Consider the following 19,705-nt stretch of genomic DNA (forward strand, 5'->3'; position numbering starts at 1 on the left):
CAGAGCAATACCGACGACATAGTTTTGTCGCTTATTTTTGCTTTGGTACCACAGCGCCACTTACAGGCCTGGCATACATTTTGCAGCGTTTTCATGCATTCGTGTGGACGATCACATTTATTTTACGTCTCCGTCTTTACGACAAACGTTTTGGAAAATATCCGCGTTTCGTGTTCGTTTTGACTTCGTGTGGACGGGGCCAAAGTTTTACTTTTCTACAGTGGAGTGTTTTACAGTATGTCATATCAATGGTCCTATTTGGAATGAGTTCAGATCATTGAGCCAGTAGACGTTATGGTTAGTCAGATTCCATTTTCCTGCAGACTAGTATGCTAAGTTTCTTTGGCAAAACACTGAATTAAGTTTTGCTGACTACTTTTATCTCAGTGTCAACATGTACATTTGTTCACATAATTGAATGTGGCTGGGAGAACGAGACTTGCAACGTAAGAGCTGTTTGAGTTGTTCTGTCACACAAAGTTCTATTTAGGCTCGGCTGATTTATGATGTTGAATTCCCATTATAAATAGTGGGGGCAGTTTCCCCGGGGCATTTCAATTGTTATAACTTTGGCACCACATAGGCCTCTTTTGCATGCAAATTCAAAGACACCTGTGTCTCACATATTTAATTAATTTCCCCATGTGCAAAAGTTCATGATGTGAAATGTCAAACAGTGTTGGATCTTTTTTCTTATTTGAGATGTTACTCAGATTATAAGTGCTTTTTTTTTTAAAGAGGACAGTAGCTCTTACTGATACATTAGTATTTTTATGCATAAAGAAATAATTTAAGCATTTTTATGAAACATATTCACTGTAAACTTGGTGACATTAGAATTCAGCAAAAGATAAAGCCACCCATATAAATGACTTAAAAAGATGAATGTTATTTAATGTACCGTAAAAACAATCCTCTTCACATTTACTTTAGCAAACATAACTGATTTCTGCTATGTTAAGCTTGTTACAGATTTTACTTTACCGGTAAGTTACATTAAAGCTTTACGTTTCCATTTGTATAAATGTAAATGCACCTAAATAAATACTACTCCATAGCAATTACCTATGGCTTTAATTGCAGATTTGGGCCTTCCAGTTATAAAGAACATTTTAAAAACTAATCTCAAAACTAAAAAAGGGATTCATGCTAAAAGAGACTGGTGTCAAACAGAATAAATTAAGAAATACAGACAAACCTCAGGCTGCAGACACTTCAAATAAACACTGCAGTACCTTTTGTCAGATAATTAAAGAACCTCTGGATCTTCACCAGACTCTGAAATCAACCCCTTGAAGGGTGTCTGAGGAAATGTTACTATGATTGGTAAAAAACTATTTATAGCCAAAACCGTCTTGGCTGAAACTCTTCGACATCATTTAACAGATACTGATCAACCTGTCCAGTAACTATCCCATCATCCCTGCTTAAAAGTGTTTCCCTGTCTGAATGTTTCTCCAGACCCCTTATCCCCTTGAGAGACTTTTTCCAGCTGACCAGTGGAAAATATTAGCTTCCCTTAGGATTAGCTGAGACATAAACATCTATAAATACTTTGAGTTCCCACCATCAAAGTCCTCTAAAGTATTTGTTCAGCTCTTCTTCTTCTTCTCATCGTGTCTTCTAACCACTTTTGTTATTTTCTTCTCTTTCATTTTCATAACAACAGCATATATCTCCTTCCTTTAGTCTTTAATGGCATATGAGTTTTACAAAAACAGAAAAGGCTGAATGTTTTCAGCATCTACTAAGTCTGTTATGAAATTCTAATCAATATCAGCATAAAAATACGTATTTACTTCACAGGTTTCTCAATATGGTCTTTAAAGTTTCAAAAATTCTATAGATTACTATATAGATTATTTTGGAGAAGAGATAAAACACTCTTTTTTCACAAAAAGAATAACCACTTTAGAAAACATCGTCAACTTTTGGGGGTAATTTTTCTACCGGAATTACTGACATGCAAAGAAAGACAAGCAACAAGCTTTAGATGGATTTTCTCATTATTAAAATGTTTTAAATCATGTTTAACATAAAAGTAAAGGCTGTCTCTGTTCAGTAGAATCGTACATCTAATCCTAAAAAAAATCTGCAACATATTTTTTGTGGAATCCAAACGTTCCACATATGATACAATTAACTTAAATGACAATGAAGCTTAAGGAGCCATTGAACACAGATTTTAGAGCTACTGTCTTAAAGTATCCTATTTGATGTACAAAGCAGTTATACAGCAAAGTTATACAGTACTTTTTTGTTTGTAAAAAGTTACATCTCAAAAGCAAGTTTCAAAACCATTGATATATATATTTAATATATATATATATATTGATATACATATTTATATATTTATAAATGTATATATATACATGTATATATATATATATTTTTTATAATTACAAATACAGTTTTGCTAAACAATTTCTATAAACAGTCATGCATGAAAATCTCTGTGTTTGCATAAAATCCATTGAGACATTTACTCTAAATAGAAGAGAATAAAAGGCAATCCGGCTTTACCCTCAGGCTCCTGGTGTTGGTAGCAGATGAAGCTGGACAAGAGTCAGACAGAGATTTTCTGATAAGTGGCTCATCTTTGTTTTGAGAAAGCAGAGATGACATTTCTCCTGCACTGCTGGGAGCACTGCATACAGCTCTTCTGTGACACAAAACACCGAATAAAGAAAAATAAATCACAAGTTATAAAAAGTAAAAAAAAAAGAAAAGCCTGACGTGAGCTAAAATTCACATGAGATTGTTTCAGTTTGATGAATGCCAGCTTGATTTTAACAGGATGGAAACACATATCAGAGTGAAAGAAGGCAAGTTTGAGAATGTGGGGGAGCTGGAGGAGTAGGCGGGCTGCAGACTGCAGTTGTGTATGTTTATATTGTAAGGGTTTACACATGGATTTCAAAGAAACTATTTGCAGATACTTTGTGCACTAAGTGATATCAATATGTATTAATATATATATAAATAAAGTTTGATATTGTACTTTATTTATATTAATGCTCTTCTTACCAGTCACTTTAGATGGACCACCATGTCTCCTTCTATTTTCAGAGGATGAGTGTCATGATCTTGGCGCTGATGTCTGGCTTAATTTTTCATTTCATTCACCTGTGCAACTCTGCCCGGTTTCTGATCATCTGATCCACCTTCTCCTGCCTCTATTTAAGGTGCTTGCATCCAGTTATCCGGGCCCGATTATCTTGTTCTCTCTAGCTAGTTGTGAGAGAGTCATGACAATGAGTTGAATAGTTCTCCCTCAGATGGTAGGATGTTATATAACTCAACCCTGTTTTAAAGATCTCAACAGCATTTTCCCTGACCTCTCTTATTTGTTCTTTGGTCTTAATCATGCTGTTTATACACTAATTCTCTCTGACTAACAGAACACGTGGATTTTATTAAATTACACAGGCTTTACCTGCTAATTAGGTGAATTTAGAGAGCACACGGCTGCACAGCATTTAGAGGTATATGAGTCAAAAGTTGTTGGTTTCCGGATATTTTTCTGTAAATCATGGTTCCTTTTATTTCTACTTCACCAGCGTGGTTACTGTAACATTATCACCACCTCTCTGTGTTTCACCTAAAAAGATCAACATGTGATAGATTTAACTTGGGGTTTGCAAAGTAAAAAGAAAGTTAAAAAGTTTCAATAGTTTTATAAAACCACTCAAAATGTACAGAAATAAGGATAGACTTGGTATCCTTGCTGAATTTAGCTTTTATCCATAGTTTAAGTAAATAAAATTATATAAAAAGGGACAGTATTGTATTTATTGGAATGCACCAAAATAATTAGAATAAAAAAAGAACTAAATAATACAGTTTCCCCCTCTTTGGGGTAATAAAGTGTCTTGTCTTTGTACAGGGTACTCCCTTTTAAAAACAGCAAACAGTACCTCCTGCTGGTTTAAAAACGTAGCCACAAAAACAACAAAAAAGGTACAAAAAGGAAAACTGATGGTTCCAAAGAGTTTTGTAGAAAAACTGTTAACACAAAAATACTTATTCAAAGATCAAATCAGTGCTTTTGCATTATGAGATAGCAAGTACATACAGTATTACATCTGAGCACATTTTGTTGTGCAATCTAATGATATAAAGTAATTTTAAGGCCCACTCTATGTCATGTCTTCATTTGCCTTTAATTTATGAAAGTAAGTATAGCATAATTTTAGAGGTAATACATACTATATTCATTTAACCTCTTAACATCTTCACCCTTTATTTACTCAAAAAGTTTGTTTTTTTTTAACCATAAAATTGTTAAAACTGTATCTCATTTAAATTACTTCTTTATGATTATATTTAATAAGCGTCCTGTTTCTGCTGGTGTTTTTATAGTGACCTTGTTGGCAAAATGAGTTAAAAATTATATTTATAACAAGTTAGTGATCATTGATTAGGAAAACAGTAAGTAGCCCTTTTTATGTCTTGATCTTCAGAAAAGGATTTATAGAAATGTTAAATAGGCATACTTCAGATCTACCTCAGTGATCTATCATCTCATAAATGTATTATTTTTTTCTTATATTATTAGTGTGCTTAGGTCTTGAATATAATACAGAATATATAATTGAACATCTAAAAAGGAACGGACATGTAATGTATGCAATACTAGTTACATTAATACGTAATATATAGAAAAAAGAACGTGTAACATTGCTTAGTACATTTTTATAATCATTCTAAGATGTTAATAAATAAAAAGATTCCCATATTTCCAACAAAGAATTGTCAGTTTATTTGTAGGGAAAATACCAGTCGACTACATTATTGAGAACTTTGTAGTTTAAAATTCAGGCACGTTTCCATAGTTGGTTTAAAGAATCCCACAGTTTAGGGTGATAGTTGATGTCATTGATGTCAACTTCATTCTGAAAAAGAGAAAAAAGAAAATCACATTTGTATCTTCAAATTTTCAGAGCTGTATCAAAAAAACTTCATCTAATAAAATCTTTAATCACAAAGTAAAAAACATTTTTCAGAATATGTATTTTACCTCTAACATTGAGTGCCATGGAGGACTCTGCATTTCCCAGTTTGTTCTCAATGACTACTTTGTATTCCCCATTGTCTTTGGGTCCCACTCGCAGTATGAGCAAGGAACAAACTCCACAAACATTTGTAATGTGGTAGTTGGTGTTTGTGTTGAGGCTGATGTTGTTGTGGTACCATGTCACATGTGGAGTTGGATCACCCCTAACTGCACAGGTCATATAGCATTCATAGCCTTCAGGAGCTGTACGTCTCTTTAGGGGAATAATAAATGATGGAGGTGACTCAAAATCCAGGGCCTTCATCTGAGGCATGTCAACTTTGAATTTTCCTGGAACATAAATTCATGAAGGTTATCATCATACAGGGACATGATTTCCAGATACAGTACATTGCTGATTGGGAACCAAATATATTTCTAGTAGCTGCTTTATGAATACGACATAGAATGCCATGGATATAGAATGCCATGGAATGCCAGTTTATTAAGTACTGTGTTTAAGGCACTGTGCTCAGCCTATATTTATACTCAACAAATCCTTAGTTTATATGTGTTTTGCATAAGCTCTTTATTTCACCATCATTGCTTTTTTTCTCAGTCCCTTTTTTATTTATGAGTTAACGTGTAAGTATGAAATTTGAATTACTATTGTAATTTGCATTCAAATTGGAATAAACCCTCTCTACATGTAACATGATTCTTTCTGGCTTTGATGGAAAAAAGAAAATCACACTAAATAAACATTCCAAATTTCTAATGTGTGCATTTACATTGCTACCAAACGTGATTGGAGTAATCAACATGTCCTGCCTTTGTCACTGACACTTTTTACCAAGTCCTGAAAGGACCAGTTACAGTTGAAGTTTAAAGGTGACAACAAAAGTTAGAAGCTAACTTTGAAAAGATACTTTTCAGTATTTGAACTGCAATGTGTATGTATTTGTTTTCTTAAACAAATGGATGTATGCTGGGTATTTCCATAAAAGGAAGAAATTAAATTTGACTCAGACCTTTTTCCTTTTTTAAAGCAAACACAGGGGATTCAGACGGTGGTGACAGGCCCATGTCGTTTTTTGCAAATACTCTAAAGTAGTACTCGCGACCAGGCATAATGTTGACAACTGTGAACTTGTTGTTAAAAAGGTTGTCAGCTACTGTCCTCCAAGTACGTTTGAAGGAGTCCCTCTTGGATACCATATAGTGTAGTCTGTCGTCTCTTTTTTCATCTGGAGAGGGAGTCCAGCAAAGAGTCACTGTTCCTGGAGTGTTCTCATAGAGCTCTACTGGACCTGGAGGCTTAGGATCATCTAAATAAAGATTAGGGTGAAAAAAAAAACATACATGCAGGTGAAAGGTTTAAAAGGAATGTATTGAAACTGAATAGGCCACCATTTAAGAGAAAATGGGCATTTGATAGTTTTGAACATCAAGGTCCTGCAAACTAACTGTGAAGGCCAGGTTGCTAACAAAGTTTAAGTTCTACATATTATTAATCTAGGACTGGCCCCTTAAATCTGTTCAGGAAAAGAAAGGACACTCAACAAAACCTTTGAAGTAATTTGGGAAAAATGACACCTAGTGCCTGCCTACCCAAATTGGTTTTATTTAGTCACAGCAACAAGTTAAATAACAGCAGACCAATGAGAAACCACATGTGTGCTTTTACAGTATGCTCTTCCTGTTTCTCTTCACTGTAAAAGATTAATAAAGCCCTTTTCCCACTGCAGATACTGGGTTAGCAGGTGTTTTTAAAACAATGGTCAACCTGCTAACAATTGGCATTTTGCATTTAGGAAAATGGCTGCATGTCTGGGGACAGCATCACACTGGGTTAGCGTTGCTGATGTCACCATTGCCCCAGAATTCATGAAAGTACACAATTGAGAGAAACATGTAGGGAAGCCAGTGTGTAGTCAGTTTGCTTTATTGTTTTGCTCTGTTATCTGTCTGAATCTCTCTCAATAGTGCTGCGCCATGTTTATTGAATGTAAACAGATTTATTTTGTCTTATTAGATCAGAATTGGCTGACTGTTAATGTCTGTACGTTGCAGTCAATGGTATCACATAAATGAATGTGTCAACCCGGTTCTGGTGTTCCCACAGCATGCCGATCAGAGGTAAGGCGTTTTTAACGCAGGTCGGTTTGACCCTGGTAGACCAAAGTTAGTTAGCTGTTCTCACTGCTACTAAAAATAGATTGTTCCCTTGTTTAACCGTGTTTTTCAGCTAGTGTGAAAGGGATGATAGTGTATTTTGAGAAAACATGTTAGAGCAGCGGCAGTGAGTATGTCCTTCACTGCCGTGTTCATTTTGGTTCGGCTCTAGGCTTGGCAGCTGTTGTTTTAGTCAGAGCTACAGTAATTGTCCCACCTGTAACCGTATTACTGCAATGTGATGAGCTGACTTGCTTTGATTGCTAACTTTGCTGACTTGAAAGATTTAAGCTGTGGGTTCTTGTGTTTGTGAACAAATAAAGTGGAATGCAGCTTGCAGGCAAAGGTGGCTTGCTGTTTTTGTAGCACTTTTAGACAGTCTATCTCTGTGAACTACACTATAAATGTACCTTTAGTGTAATTATTATAATCATTACCTCCAGGTACATGTCTCAAAACATTATTTTTCTTTTACAGCCACTCTCAATCTGACAATACACAATCTGCTTATTGGGCAGAATAAACCAGTTTACTGTGCACTTCTTAAAATTTGCACACCAATCTCTGTAAATCATCTGCAACACACATATTTACTGCATGTGCAAAAAACAGAATAAAGAAATGCTTTTACCATTTAGCACGCCTTATTTGGAATATTTGAAGACCAGGCTCCTAAAAGTTACACATACCCCAATAAACAACTTTTTGAGTTAAAAAGTGACATTACATAATCAAATATATTACACATGGCTACTACTAGAATCACCACAAAAGGAGTTCTAAAGAAGAGCATATTTACAGCCAATGGATTTTCCTCCTAATTGCAAAATGCATTGTTGGGCTTAATTGTTTACCATTTTATCTTTTGGTTGTGATAAAAAAAAAAAAAAGTAGTTGCTGTTGTGGAAGATCCCTCGCTGCAAAGGATTTCAAATTGATTTGACAAGAAGATCTCTTCTTGTCTCATGTTTTGTAGGTAGTTTTCACAATTAATTTGCTGCTGCTTCACAATAATATATGCAGATGTAACATATGCTTAATTCAAAGGCTTGATATGTTACCTAAGTTTTTTTAGTTACCTAAGTTTGTTTGATATTTACAGTTAAGATACCACTTTAGAGTTATGTAAAAATATACATTGTTTATTTATAAAAAAAAAAATCTAATTTTAGAGTTATCAACAACATCAAAAATGTAAATTCCATAACTATTTCATTTTTAATCAGTGGACACATCATTTTTGTAGATCTTTCTTGGTTTGTGCAAGCTTGGCTACAAAATCAAAATCTTCTTCATGCTTTGAATCTGCTGTAAAGGTTTGATCAGCTTTTAATTATTTTAAAGGACCAAGGTTTTCAAACATTCATACATTAATAAGTGATGGATGTCTGTCACTTTAACAAATAGAGGAACTTCATATCTATTTTCTTATCACATGGTTTTCTATATATTTAGATAATTAAGCCAAAAATAATGTTGTCCTAAGAATAATGATTAATTTTATATATGATGAATTTTTACCTGTAACTCTGATTTCAATGCTGAAGCTTTCCTGGCCAACCATGTTCTTCATAGTAATCATGTAGATGCCACTATCAGATCTCTCAGATGTGGGAATTAATAACTGAGATCCTCTATCAGAGTTGGTTATAGTCACATGTTTGAGTAAAGGAATTCCATCCTTTAGCCAACAGATCTCCGGCATCGGTGAAGCCTGTAGATAATACAAATAGAATCATAAAAAAAATAATTGAATGAAGCACATTTTCACAACCCAAAGCAAAGGAATGCTACATTGAATATTTCAAACCTCGTAATTGATGTTGAGTCGAACAGTGTTCCCAGATTTCACCACCATCAAGGTCTTCATGTTACGATCTTTAAACCTTGGTTTGACTGTATGTTAGAATTAGAAATGTAGGTTTTAATTATGATTTTTTTTTTCCAAGTAGGAGAATATGGTTAATAATATGTTTTTTTCTTTAGTTATCCCAAGGCTGTATTTCTGGGGTAAATAATGTTTATCAAATATGTACAGAGACTGGGAAAAAATATTGGTTTTAAATCAGAAATATTTTGTACTGTCCTCTGGTTCACCATCTGTTTGTTATTTTGTAGCTTTTGTGCTTATTGGTCAATGAACCACAGTTATGCATAGGGGATTTCAGAAAAAGCAGAAACCCCACTATAATTTCTATCGACAGTTTTAAAATTTAATGTTTGTAGAATTGTGCCTTGCTTTTTTGAGTTTGTTTAATTACGAGTGTCAGTATTATTTCTATAGACATCTACATAATCTCAAATTGACTCTAGTTTTGCTTTTAAATCCCTTCCTTCCTTCCTTCCTTCCTTCCTTCCTTCCTTCCTTCCATCCATCCATCCATCCATCCATCCATAATACATTTTTACTTATATAAAATAAGGAATATGAAATATAAACCAATCAACAACCAAATTCCTTACCAGGAGGGGGCATCGCAATGATGTAATTATCCAAGTCTTGGGGTTCTCCATCCCCTCCATAATTTGTTGCAATTACTCTCACCCAGTATGCAGCCATTGCTTTGAGGCCGAGCACAGTGTATGAAGTTAAACTAATTGGAGAAGCATTACAGCGGCTCCAGTCAAGGTTCTCTATTGGTCTGATTTCCACATAGTATCCCTGGGCTTCATCTTCTATCCCTTTCACTTCTTTTGGTTTAGTCCAAGCCAGTGAAAAAGTTGTGTAACTGGAGGATGTTAATTTAAGGTCTTTAACTTTTCCTGGAGGTTCTGAAAGCACACCATAGTGGGGTAAATCAAAGAGAAGAAATATATTTATAATTTTTATTTAAGATACGTTTAAAAACAAACAGATCAGGAGCTATGAGTGCGAGTGACTTACTCTTGGGATCTCTGGCAATAACTGCCTCACATGGAATGCTGGGCTCTCCAGCACCAGATAGATTGATGGCAGACACTCTGAACTGATATGCAGCACCTTCAAAAACATCTTTTACTGCAAATCTTGTATCTAAGAAGGGAAGAAAAAGATGTCATGCACTGCTAAAACTCATCACACTTCAACCACGTAAAGATTAATTTCACTATATCATACCTGTAATTGGCTCTTTCTGGTTTACTAGGCTCCAATAGTTTGTTCCAATCTTGTTCTTCTCCAAAGTGTATCCCAATATTTTGGTTCCTCCTGTATCACAGGGTGGACTCCATGAGAGATTGATGCAGTCGTTGAAGGCACTTACTACTTTAGGTGTCGTTGGTGGTCCAGGATAACCTGCGGAAAACATTGTAGATTATTTTATTTTTTGGATGTCTGGATGTGTGTGCAGTACAGCTTCTTTCTATTTTATGTTGCAATTCTGTTGTTTGTGATTACATTTCTGATGTCTTAAGTTATATATAACCAGTTTCATCAACATGATAAGCAATGAACAACTTGCGCCACATATAAAAAAGGGTCAATATTTACGTAATACACCAGCTGGTATATCCCCTGTCTGCAGGTAATCGCTGATGCCCTCAGCATTTTTTGCTCTAATCCTGTAGCAGTATCTTCTGCCAGGGTCCACATCAGTGTCTTTGTAGCTAGGGGTGCCAGGGATTTCTCCCAGTTTCAACCACTTATTTCGCCCTACTTGTTGCCGTTCTATGATATAGTTTGTAATGGGGCAACCACCGTCGTCTTTAGGTGGTTTCCAATTGAATTCAACAGAATTAACAGCACTTTCTACAATCTCCACAGGGCCTTGCGGGGGTGTTGGTTTGTCTGTTGGTAAATTGAGAAAAGGTTAAGGACTAAAACCAATTATCTGTTCTCGATAGCAAACCTCAAATTCAATTTTCTCCTTATAAACTTACCAAGCACTATCAGTTTCGATACTGCTTCTATAGTGCCAAACTCATTCTTGATTTTGATTTTGACTTCTCCAGTGTCTTTCCTTTGACACTTGGTGAGGCGCAGCTGGCTCTCAGAATCTGAGGTTTCGATTTTCACATTAACCCCTGGCAGAAGCTTGTCATCATTCTTATACCACTGTATGTTCATTGGTGCTCCGCCTGAAAAGGGAAGCTTCCATTGTGCATTTTCACCCACCCTAACAATAACTGGATTTGTAAATTCCCCTAGAGCATCAGAGTCAAGTATTGGTGGGTCTGTTGTGGAAAAGGGGAAAAAAAGAAAAGGTTCAGCCGTTGAAGTTGCCATTTAAACATTTTCCAAATTTCTCATTAGCATTCTAACCTTTAACATTCAGTGTTGCCTCTGATTTACGTCCCTCAGCCTCAAAGCGATACACCGCAGTGTCATCTTTCTTACAGCATTTAATCACCAATATGTGTAACGCGCCATCTTTGATTATCGTTACACCATCCTCTTCTGTCAGCTTATCAGATAAAGATAAGGAATTTGATGCAAAATATTACAATATTTTTTCTAAGAAACTTAAGATGTTTCATGCTGACTATTCAATTAATTTCTGTTGATGACTTACCAGCTTTCCATTTTTATACCAGCGTCCCTCAGAGGTTTCGCTGCTAAGTTTGCAGGATAGCTCTGCTCGTTCTCCAACTTTGGCATCTGTATCTGACAGTCCTCGAACAAACTGAACCCCTCTATCTGTAAACAATGTAAAATCATTATTTAAATATCATAGAAACCTTCATTCTTTACTACTGAGTATTCAGATATTAATATCTATGCTGTTTTTTCTATCTATCATTTCAAATGGGTGCATTTGTTCTCAATGTCCTAAGTCAAAACATGTCAATATGAATACTTTAGATGGATTTCAGACAGTAATTTGATTTCTTTAATGAACGCACATATAAGTCTGTAGGTTACTGTTACTCTGTGTAAATATAGGCCTTCATTTTCAGAATATATTTAGCTAACAATAAATGTTTAATATCAACATGTGAAGTAAATTGCAAAAAAAAAAAAAAAAAATGATCTGGTTTTTAGAATGTTTTACCTAAGACACCGTCAGAATCCGAAAGAGCAGCTTTGGAGCGTTTCTTTTTCTTATCACTGGCATCATCTGTTGCACTTTTATCTTCTTCATTCCCCAGGAAATGTTTAGACTTGCCATCACCATCATCCTTGTCTCCTTTGCCTGTTCCATCATCACCGTCTTCACCATTCCCATCTCCCCCATACCCTCCATCTCGTCCATCTTTCCCATCTTTTATATTTTCTTTTGCAGCTTTGTCTGATCTATCACCAGCATCATTTTCACCATCTGCTTGCTTTGCTGTGTCTGTTTCAGCACTTTCCTTTGGAAACTTCTGCTGCTCTTCTGACCCCAGTTTAGTCCCATCCCCACCTTTGATGCTTTTACTCCCACCTGAATCAGCTGAATGAAAGCACAGATGCAAGTGAGGATATAAATTATTAAACATCAAACAGCTTTACCAAACCCTGTAGACAGACAATTAGGTGTAGGATTTTATTTAAAATCATATTCATAAGAAAAAATGACAATGTGCTGTACCTTGGACTGAGAGCGACGCACTACTGGAAGTAATGCCAGCAATGGCATAGTATTCTCCCTTATCTGCCATTTGGCAATCTTTTATTCTCAGTGTGTGCGTTAGTTTGTCCTCTGAGACGGTGATCTCATATTTACCACCGTCTTCCAGTGATGCGTCCTCCTTTGACCAAGTAATTTTGTTAATTGGTGTGGACAAAACACACTGAAAGATGGCATCCTCATTCTGAGTGACTTTAGTGCTTTTGATCTTTGCTACAAAATCCACATCGGGTACTAGGAAAGTTGGAAATATTATTATGCTTTACATGTCTAAAATGAACTTCTAATACGACTATAATAATTTTGATTTAAGTGCAATAATAACTGTTTACCTTGAAAGTCGGTTGTGAGAACATTGGTTTCTTCAACATCTACCTGATAAAATCCAGCATCCTCTTTCTGAGGGTCTTTGATGCTGAAAACATAATTTGTCCCTGTTTTCTGAAGGCTGTGCTTTGAGTTTTTGTCATCATCATATGGAATCATCATCCCATCCTGGTCAGGAAAAAATTATTATTTTGTTCATTAAAGAATATTTTTCTGTTGAGAAAGTTATTTGGCTCAGTTGAAAGATTGATTTACCTTATATAGATTAACTGAACTGTTGGGATCCCGCAGTTTCATGTCGAAGCTAAATTCAGCATTTCCAGATGGTTTCACTTCAATTTGTTTCACGTTGTCCAGATTTTCTACAACCTATGATGGACGTACATAATTTGGGCCTGATTTAGCTGCAGGCAAACAGGTCTTCATGCAAAGATAAAGAAATTTACAGTAGTAGCCAGTCAAAACGTCCCCACTTTCCTTGATGGGCCCTTGGCTGGTCCCCTACAATTCTTCTTTAAACATCAAACTTTGTGCTAAAATATTGTTTTTTTTTTCATGATTTGTGGACATTAAGATCTAAAGAGGAGCGCCATCTCCTGGTCAGACCCTGTAATTCAGGGAAATTGTGTAAAAAAGGAAGCATGCCAAGGAGAAGGAGGGGTCGCTCCAGTGGCTGGAAGTTTGCTGGGAAGGGCCATTTTGAATAGCTGTTACTGTAATACTGAGCCAACAGTCTTTAAAAGCGGTTAAATCCAATATACATTCAATTTCTTTACTTTCTAGAAAATGTATCTCGTTAGATGAAAAGCATAATTCTCTAAATTAATACACTTATATAATAATACCATTCAGTACCTTTGATTGCTCATCTTCCCTCTCCTTTTTCATCTGTTTAAGTTTCTTCAGTAACCAGCGGAAGTCAGTAATTCCAAACTCCCAACAGATTCTTTCATAATCTTTCTTTGGTGCACTTATAAGCAATTCCAAGAGTTTAGGATCAATTTCTCCCTCTTTTTGTGGAGGGAGTTGCTTTTTTCTTTTGACTACAGTTCTGGAAAGACATAAACAATATGATCCTTCAGGTTGCATAGCATTAAATGATTCAATGTTGCAAAATTAAAGTTGAGCTTACGTTTTCTTAAGCATTGATCTGAAATCCTGAGTTCCCTGATCCTTTGCCACATTAGCTAAAAAAGCATCAAATTCATTTTAGAAAAAAAACAAACTGCTTAATCTTTTAACCACTGTAAGACTGAGTTTTACTAATTTAAATATAATCTAAGGTCTAAATAATTTCATTAAGTAATTATTGCTTGACAAATTTAATTAATGATTGCTAAAAGACAAAAAAAGATGAATCTCGTTAGTTGCTGTTAACATTTGATACCGTTTTGTGTTTTCTTCTTGAAGCCTGTGAAAAGACAAAATACATCAACAAACAAATTTTTTGCTGTGGTAAAATATTCTGCTTTAATAGGTGAAAATATGAAATCCTACCTTCAATAACATTCAGTGTGACGACACAGACGGCTTGTCCATACTCATTGGTTGCAAAGCACTTGTAACTATCCGCTTGGTCAAGTTTTACATTCACTATCTGATAAAGCAACATTGTATTATAAAAATTTCATTATGGGGTGAGAAATCACATTTCATTATTTAAAGAATATATATATACTTGGATTATAGTGCTGTTACTGAGGTAAAGAATTACTTACTGGGATTTTTGCAAATGTTGTAGAAAGAGGTGTTTTATATGTAGCTTTTCTGTTTCTAATGATATATTTTAGTGTCCCAGATCTTGCTAACTTTAACACAATACTATCTTTCTGCATACCACTATATGTTGGAAACTAAAAACATTTTAGATTTTAGATTTTAGAAAATTTCCTCTCAAGAGACTAGAAGACAATTACAGACATTCTTTTCTTCCTCTTTTCATCAATTTAACTTTAATTCACGCTATTTTCACTGAATCAGACTCTTTAGAAATATCGCTTTTCTCCTCATTTTTCACCTTTTTTGGTTTCTTCAGTTAGCAGCACAGTTCAGTAATTTGCTTTGCTAAATTCTAATTAGCTGCCATATGGTCAATGTTTAATCAAATATTGTACAGTATAGCACTTGGATCACGTTACAGTTGGCTTTAATTGGGTTTTGTCAAAATTGCTATTTTGACCTATTACTCACCTCGAGTACATGTTCTCGAGCTCTTTCATCATATCTGGTGCTGTAATTTTCTGTATCATCCATTTCACCTTTGTTGCGACCCCATGTAACAGTTGGTGGTGGTTCTCCACTTACCATAGCTTTAAAAAATGCCTTTTTACCTTAGAAAATTTAAAAAAAGGACATTTTAGACGGTGACATTTTATGATTTAGTTGTTTTACTAAGCTGTGCAGTAATTTAATTTACCCTCCTGAACAGTTGTAGTCATCGGTTTCCGGGCAAAGTCTGGTGTTGATTTTCCTGCAGGAAGTTGCTCTACAAACTGAGTGATCATAACCCCAGGAACTCTCGACCTTTTCTTAATAGCCACTGTTGGGATTTAAAAATATATATTTGACATGATAGAAACATGATGCATTTGATTGGGAGAAAATTATTTGATTGGAAACTTAAAAGCATCTGATAGTAGTGTGTTCAAATAAAGCATGTCAGCAATATACACATAATTTAAATCTGGATTAGCAACAATGTGTGTAAAAAAATTTATTTCTGGGTAAAACTACAAGGCTGCATATAGAATTGACTTAAAATATTTACATTTATGGAGAAGCTATGTCTTCTGCATTTCTTAGAGTAAACTGAAATATAAGTTTCTGTCATTTTTACAAAAGGCATTAATGGCATATTTTATGAAACGTTTAACACAGGTACCACACATGAGATTAAAGTGTGTTCAGAGACAACTACACAACACAGAACAGAAGAGAGAGGCTTCAATATCATTTCAGCTTCAACACTAACTGTAGTGAACCATGACAAATTATTCCATTTAGTTAAACATCAAACATGAATATAATTGTTTGTGGAATAAACTCGGCCAATTTTGTAAGGCCTTCAAAGTTATGCTTTAACGTGAAATGTTAATATTTGTTGAAGTCGTTTAGCTTTTGTTGGGTTGCAACAGCAAATTTCAGTATTTCTTTGGATTGTATTTAATAGTCCAAAAGAAAGTAGCGTTTTTTTTTTGTTTGTTTTTTTTTCTTAAGGGCAAAGGAAATAGACACACTTAGCAAAATCTGTAAACAGCAAGACAGTAAGTAAGCAATTAAAAATTTATTTTTAAGCACTTTTCAGTATTCTGAATGCTTTACATAAAAAAAAAACATCAAAACAAATGTGCAGGAAAATCATTAAAACCATCAAAAATAATCATAAATCAAATACGCATTACATCATCAACACTTCAGAAACATTACAAAATCATAAAAACCACCAATAATATGCATATAATAATCATATGGAGATGGTCAATGTTTAATGAGATATTTTCTGTAGAGCAGCTTTTCACCTGAATTGGTTGGAGTATAGCAAATCTAGCAATGTTGAAGTCTTCCCAAAATTTCTATGTTAACTTTATTTTTTCAAGGTTTGCACTATATGAAGCTGTGTTGAAGATAAACACTTTTTATTTGTTGCAAGATTGCAAGTTACATATGGATTTGATTCACTTTCCCTCTTGTACGCTACATTGTGATTGTCTAATCCTTTTTGGATGCGCTGACCTTTGCAGTTGTTATGGATATAAAATGCAAATATGTTTATCATATATGACTGTTTAAATCTGCAATGTATTCTGGCTGTAGTTTGACATCTGACTAACACCAGGGGTCACTATTGCCTTCCTTTTTGCTGATAATTACAGTTGTTGCTGACTCACAGAAAATGTTTCTCAATTGTTTTTATTAAATTAATTTATCATTTATTATTACATGAAACACATTAACCAAGCTGTAAAGCAGCTGAAAATGCAAAAATCGACATAATATGTTCCCAAAAGAAAGGCTTTAAAGTGAGACAAACAAACGAAAAAAAATGTGGTCATGAATTTCAAGCAATGTTTTAAATATCTGTGGTGGCTTAGTAGACAATAATTTTAACCGACAGCTACTGAAATCCGTAACAGCAAAAGGCCATCTGTTCCAGGGCATCACTTCTGAACTGCTCCTGTTCGCCTGTAGCTTGCATATTAAGCATAACTTTACTGTTGCTGTATATGAATACTCACCATACAGCAGTTGTGTGTGAAATATCAAACCTGCCAACAAGCCTCTGCTGAACTACATCTCCTTTCTCACTAAGAAGTATCATATTTGTTTTACTTAGAAGTCACATGCAAACTTCTTAGAAGTATTCTTTGATAAACGAACAGATAATGAGAAGTTGTTCAAATTAGTTAAAGCAAATGTTAAGTTTTTTTTTTACATTTGCAGCTTATTTATTATTGAACTTTGTCCTTTGTGATTTTTTAGCTCAATCATTATTTTCCCAGCCGCCGTACTGCGGCTGTAGGACATGCATTGAATATTCATTAAATTGTATGCGTCATCTCTCTGGGGTGGTTGGTTTATGTTCCTATATCATCTGAATGCAGGGGAGATTCTTGTAACCTTGTTGCTTGAGCATCGATTCTCTCAAAATCCAAGTCTGCTCTGAAAGCAGTCTGTCTTTTTATTCTGCATACCAATTGCCCCCAGAAAAACCGTTGGATTTGAGCGGCAGAAAACTTGAGAATTTCTTCCATGAAAAATGTCTCGGCTGCACAAGCCGATATTCGTGTCATAAACCATTCTGAGCTCCAACCTTCTGCCTTAAGAATGAGTCTTAGTGGGTTTCAGACACTGAAGTGTATCTTGGAAATAAAAAAAATTGTAATATCCCATTTGATTTCTCATATAAAATCTATACATGGTTTATTTTTTATGTTATTTTTAAATAATCTGTAAATACAAATAAATGAATAAACTGTAAGTATTTTTGTTGACTGTTTTTCAGTTTATATAGCTATCAGTTTTAAAGGAATGAACAACAGTTACTCTTGCTTATTTAATAAAAAAAAACAATGTTACTTGTAAAGGAGTACAGAAATGCATTTGACATAATAGCAGCTCATCAGCGTTTTTCAAACAAGTTTACATTTGATTAAATTGTCTATATTATTATTACTTGATGCTCGTCAGAAAAATCCTGTTGTAATTAATCACTTTGAATGTACTAACCTTCATGGTTATGGTAACCTTCTTACCTCAAATAACATTTGATAGCATGTGGAAACCACTTATAATGTACCTAAAATCTATGTGCTTACTTTCATATTGCACTTCAAACATATTCTTCTCAGTTAATTTTTGTGCCAGTAAAAGTGGAAGCGAAGGCCATGTTTTTCATTAGATGTTTTTCACAACAGTTACAGCTTATCAGGCTTAAAAACAAATGTCCTTGTGAAGCAACTGATGTTCCACTTTGATCTTTGTACACTTTAACTGGTGCAGCTCATAAAAATGGCATATTTAATGAGCTGGAAAAGAACAACAACATTGTTTGGAGAGGTTAATTGCACTCACTGCTCACCTATTCTGTTCATACATACCCGTTCAGCTCTATGGCTGCCTCCATTGTCAGGGCAGAGGTCTATTACTGATGGATTATCTTCAAACCCTCCTATTCCATCTGGATTTTTTATATATATATATATTTATATATATATTGTACCAATGGAATAAGAATGTTCTCAGGCTTATATTTAGAGAGGAGTTAAAAAGACTGCTGTGTTGAATTAACAAGCATTCTTAAAGGTCCCCCGTGTATAAGGTAGTGGTATTTAGCACACTGCTATCAAATTAATATCCTGTATCAAACTCCAAACTGTGGTGACCACAAAACTCATAAATAAATCACTAGCGTCCAAACTGTAGACATTTACAATCCAATACCAGTTGCTGACTCTAGTTATAAATAGGACACCATTTAGTTGTTGTCTCATAACATTTCAGATGTTTAGTATCAAGTTTGGAGGTAGGTGGGTAAGGGCTTTTGGAGCCATGCTGCTATTGCAAAAGCTTTACAAATTCTAAATGAACTTTGCATACTGATATTGTTTTTAAACTACAGAGATGCAAATGCAACACATACATTATGTTGAAATTTTTACATACTTCTATTTTGATCAAATATCCATCATCCATCCTTTCATCTATCATTTATACACACTAATCCTTCTAAGGTTCCAGGGTAGCTGGTGCCTATCTCCGATGAAGGTACTCTAAGAGGCGGGGTACAACCAAGAAAGGTTGCCAGTCGATCACTGGGCCTCAGGGGGACTCACAGGTCAAACAAGCATGTGCAGACACTAATTTCTAAGGGCAATTTAGAGGCTGATTAACCTAGTATTATATATGTATAATATATGGAGAGGACTCTGAGAATATCAGGGGGGGGATGAATGTTGAATACTGCTATTCTGAGATTTGGACCCTGGTCCTTCTTGCTGCAAATTATCAATGATAATATCATATTCAGTGCACAATATTTTCAGGAAACAAAACAAAACAAACAATAAAAAAAAAAAAACAGGAAAAACACCTGTAAGACAAGAAGCAGGAAAGTTCTACAAAGTATTGAATTAATCTTACCTGAGGACTTAGGCTCTTCTTGGAGAATTTTAGAACTCAT

General features: G+C 34.8%; 2 protein-coding genes across 3 annotated transcripts in view; both read right to left on the reverse strand.

Moving 5' to 3' along the window:
• Positions 1-2,778, reverse strand: part of LOC107089147 (protein phosphatase 1 regulatory subunit 12B-like) — an 8,020-nt gene extending 5,242 nt beyond the window's left edge. For both annotated transcript variants that reach the window (XM_015381749.1, XM_015381748.1), the window contains exon 1: positions 2,524-2,778. In XM_015381749.1, coding sequence (XP_015237235.1) covers positions 2,524-2,625 — 102 coding nt within the window. In that variant the 5' untranslated portion in view covers positions 2,626-2,778. The remainder of the gene's footprint in view (positions 1-2,523) is intronic.
• Positions 2,779-4,890: 2,112 nt separating this feature from the next.
• On the reverse strand, positions 4,891-19,705 carry LOC107089141 (immunoglobulin-like and fibronectin type III domain-containing protein 1). The gene is made up of 23 exons (XM_015381740.1): positions 19,666-19,705; positions 15,443-15,565; positions 15,217-15,356; positions 14,524-14,623; positions 14,414-14,437; positions 14,159-14,213; positions 13,882-14,077; positions 13,282-13,395; positions 13,032-13,194; positions 12,661-12,933; positions 12,142-12,522; positions 11,662-11,786; positions 11,412-11,553; positions 11,030-11,323; positions 10,641-10,937; positions 10,269-10,445; positions 10,056-10,184; positions 9,635-9,943; positions 8,982-9,067; positions 8,693-8,885; positions 6,028-6,324; positions 5,021-5,347; positions 4,891-4,895 (listed from the first exon to the last, which is right to left on the reverse strand). Exons 1-23 carry the CDS (start codon positions 19,703-19,705, stop codon positions 4,891-4,893), a joined length of 3,990 nt encoding a protein of 1,329 aa, XP_015237226.1.

The sequence above is a fragment of the Cyprinodon variegatus genome, unplaced genomic scaffold (assembly GCF_000732505.1).
Source record: "Cyprinodon variegatus isolate N-32 unplaced genomic scaffold, C_variegatus-1.0 Scaffold241, whole genome shotgun sequence".
NCBI classification, from domain to species: domain Eukaryota; kingdom Metazoa; phylum Chordata; class Actinopteri; order Cyprinodontiformes; family Cyprinodontidae; genus Cyprinodon; species Cyprinodon variegatus.

What these genes read in the sequence shown, in the direction of transcription:
- LOC107089141 (XM_015381740.1), bottom strand. Translation starts at nt 19,705, where the DNA reads ATGAGTTCTAAAATTCTCCAAGAAGAGCCTAAGTCCTCAG. An exon ending in CAAGAAGAAAACACAAAACG is followed by an intron (nt 14,214 to 14,413) that starts GTATCAAATGTT and finishes ATGCTTTTTTAG; the next exon opens with CTAATGTGGCAAAGGATCAG. An exon ending in CCAGAAAGAGCCAATTACAG is followed by an intron (nt 10,185 to 10,268) that starts GTATGATATAGT and finishes TTCCCTTCTTAG; the next exon opens with ATACAAGATTTGCAGTAAAA.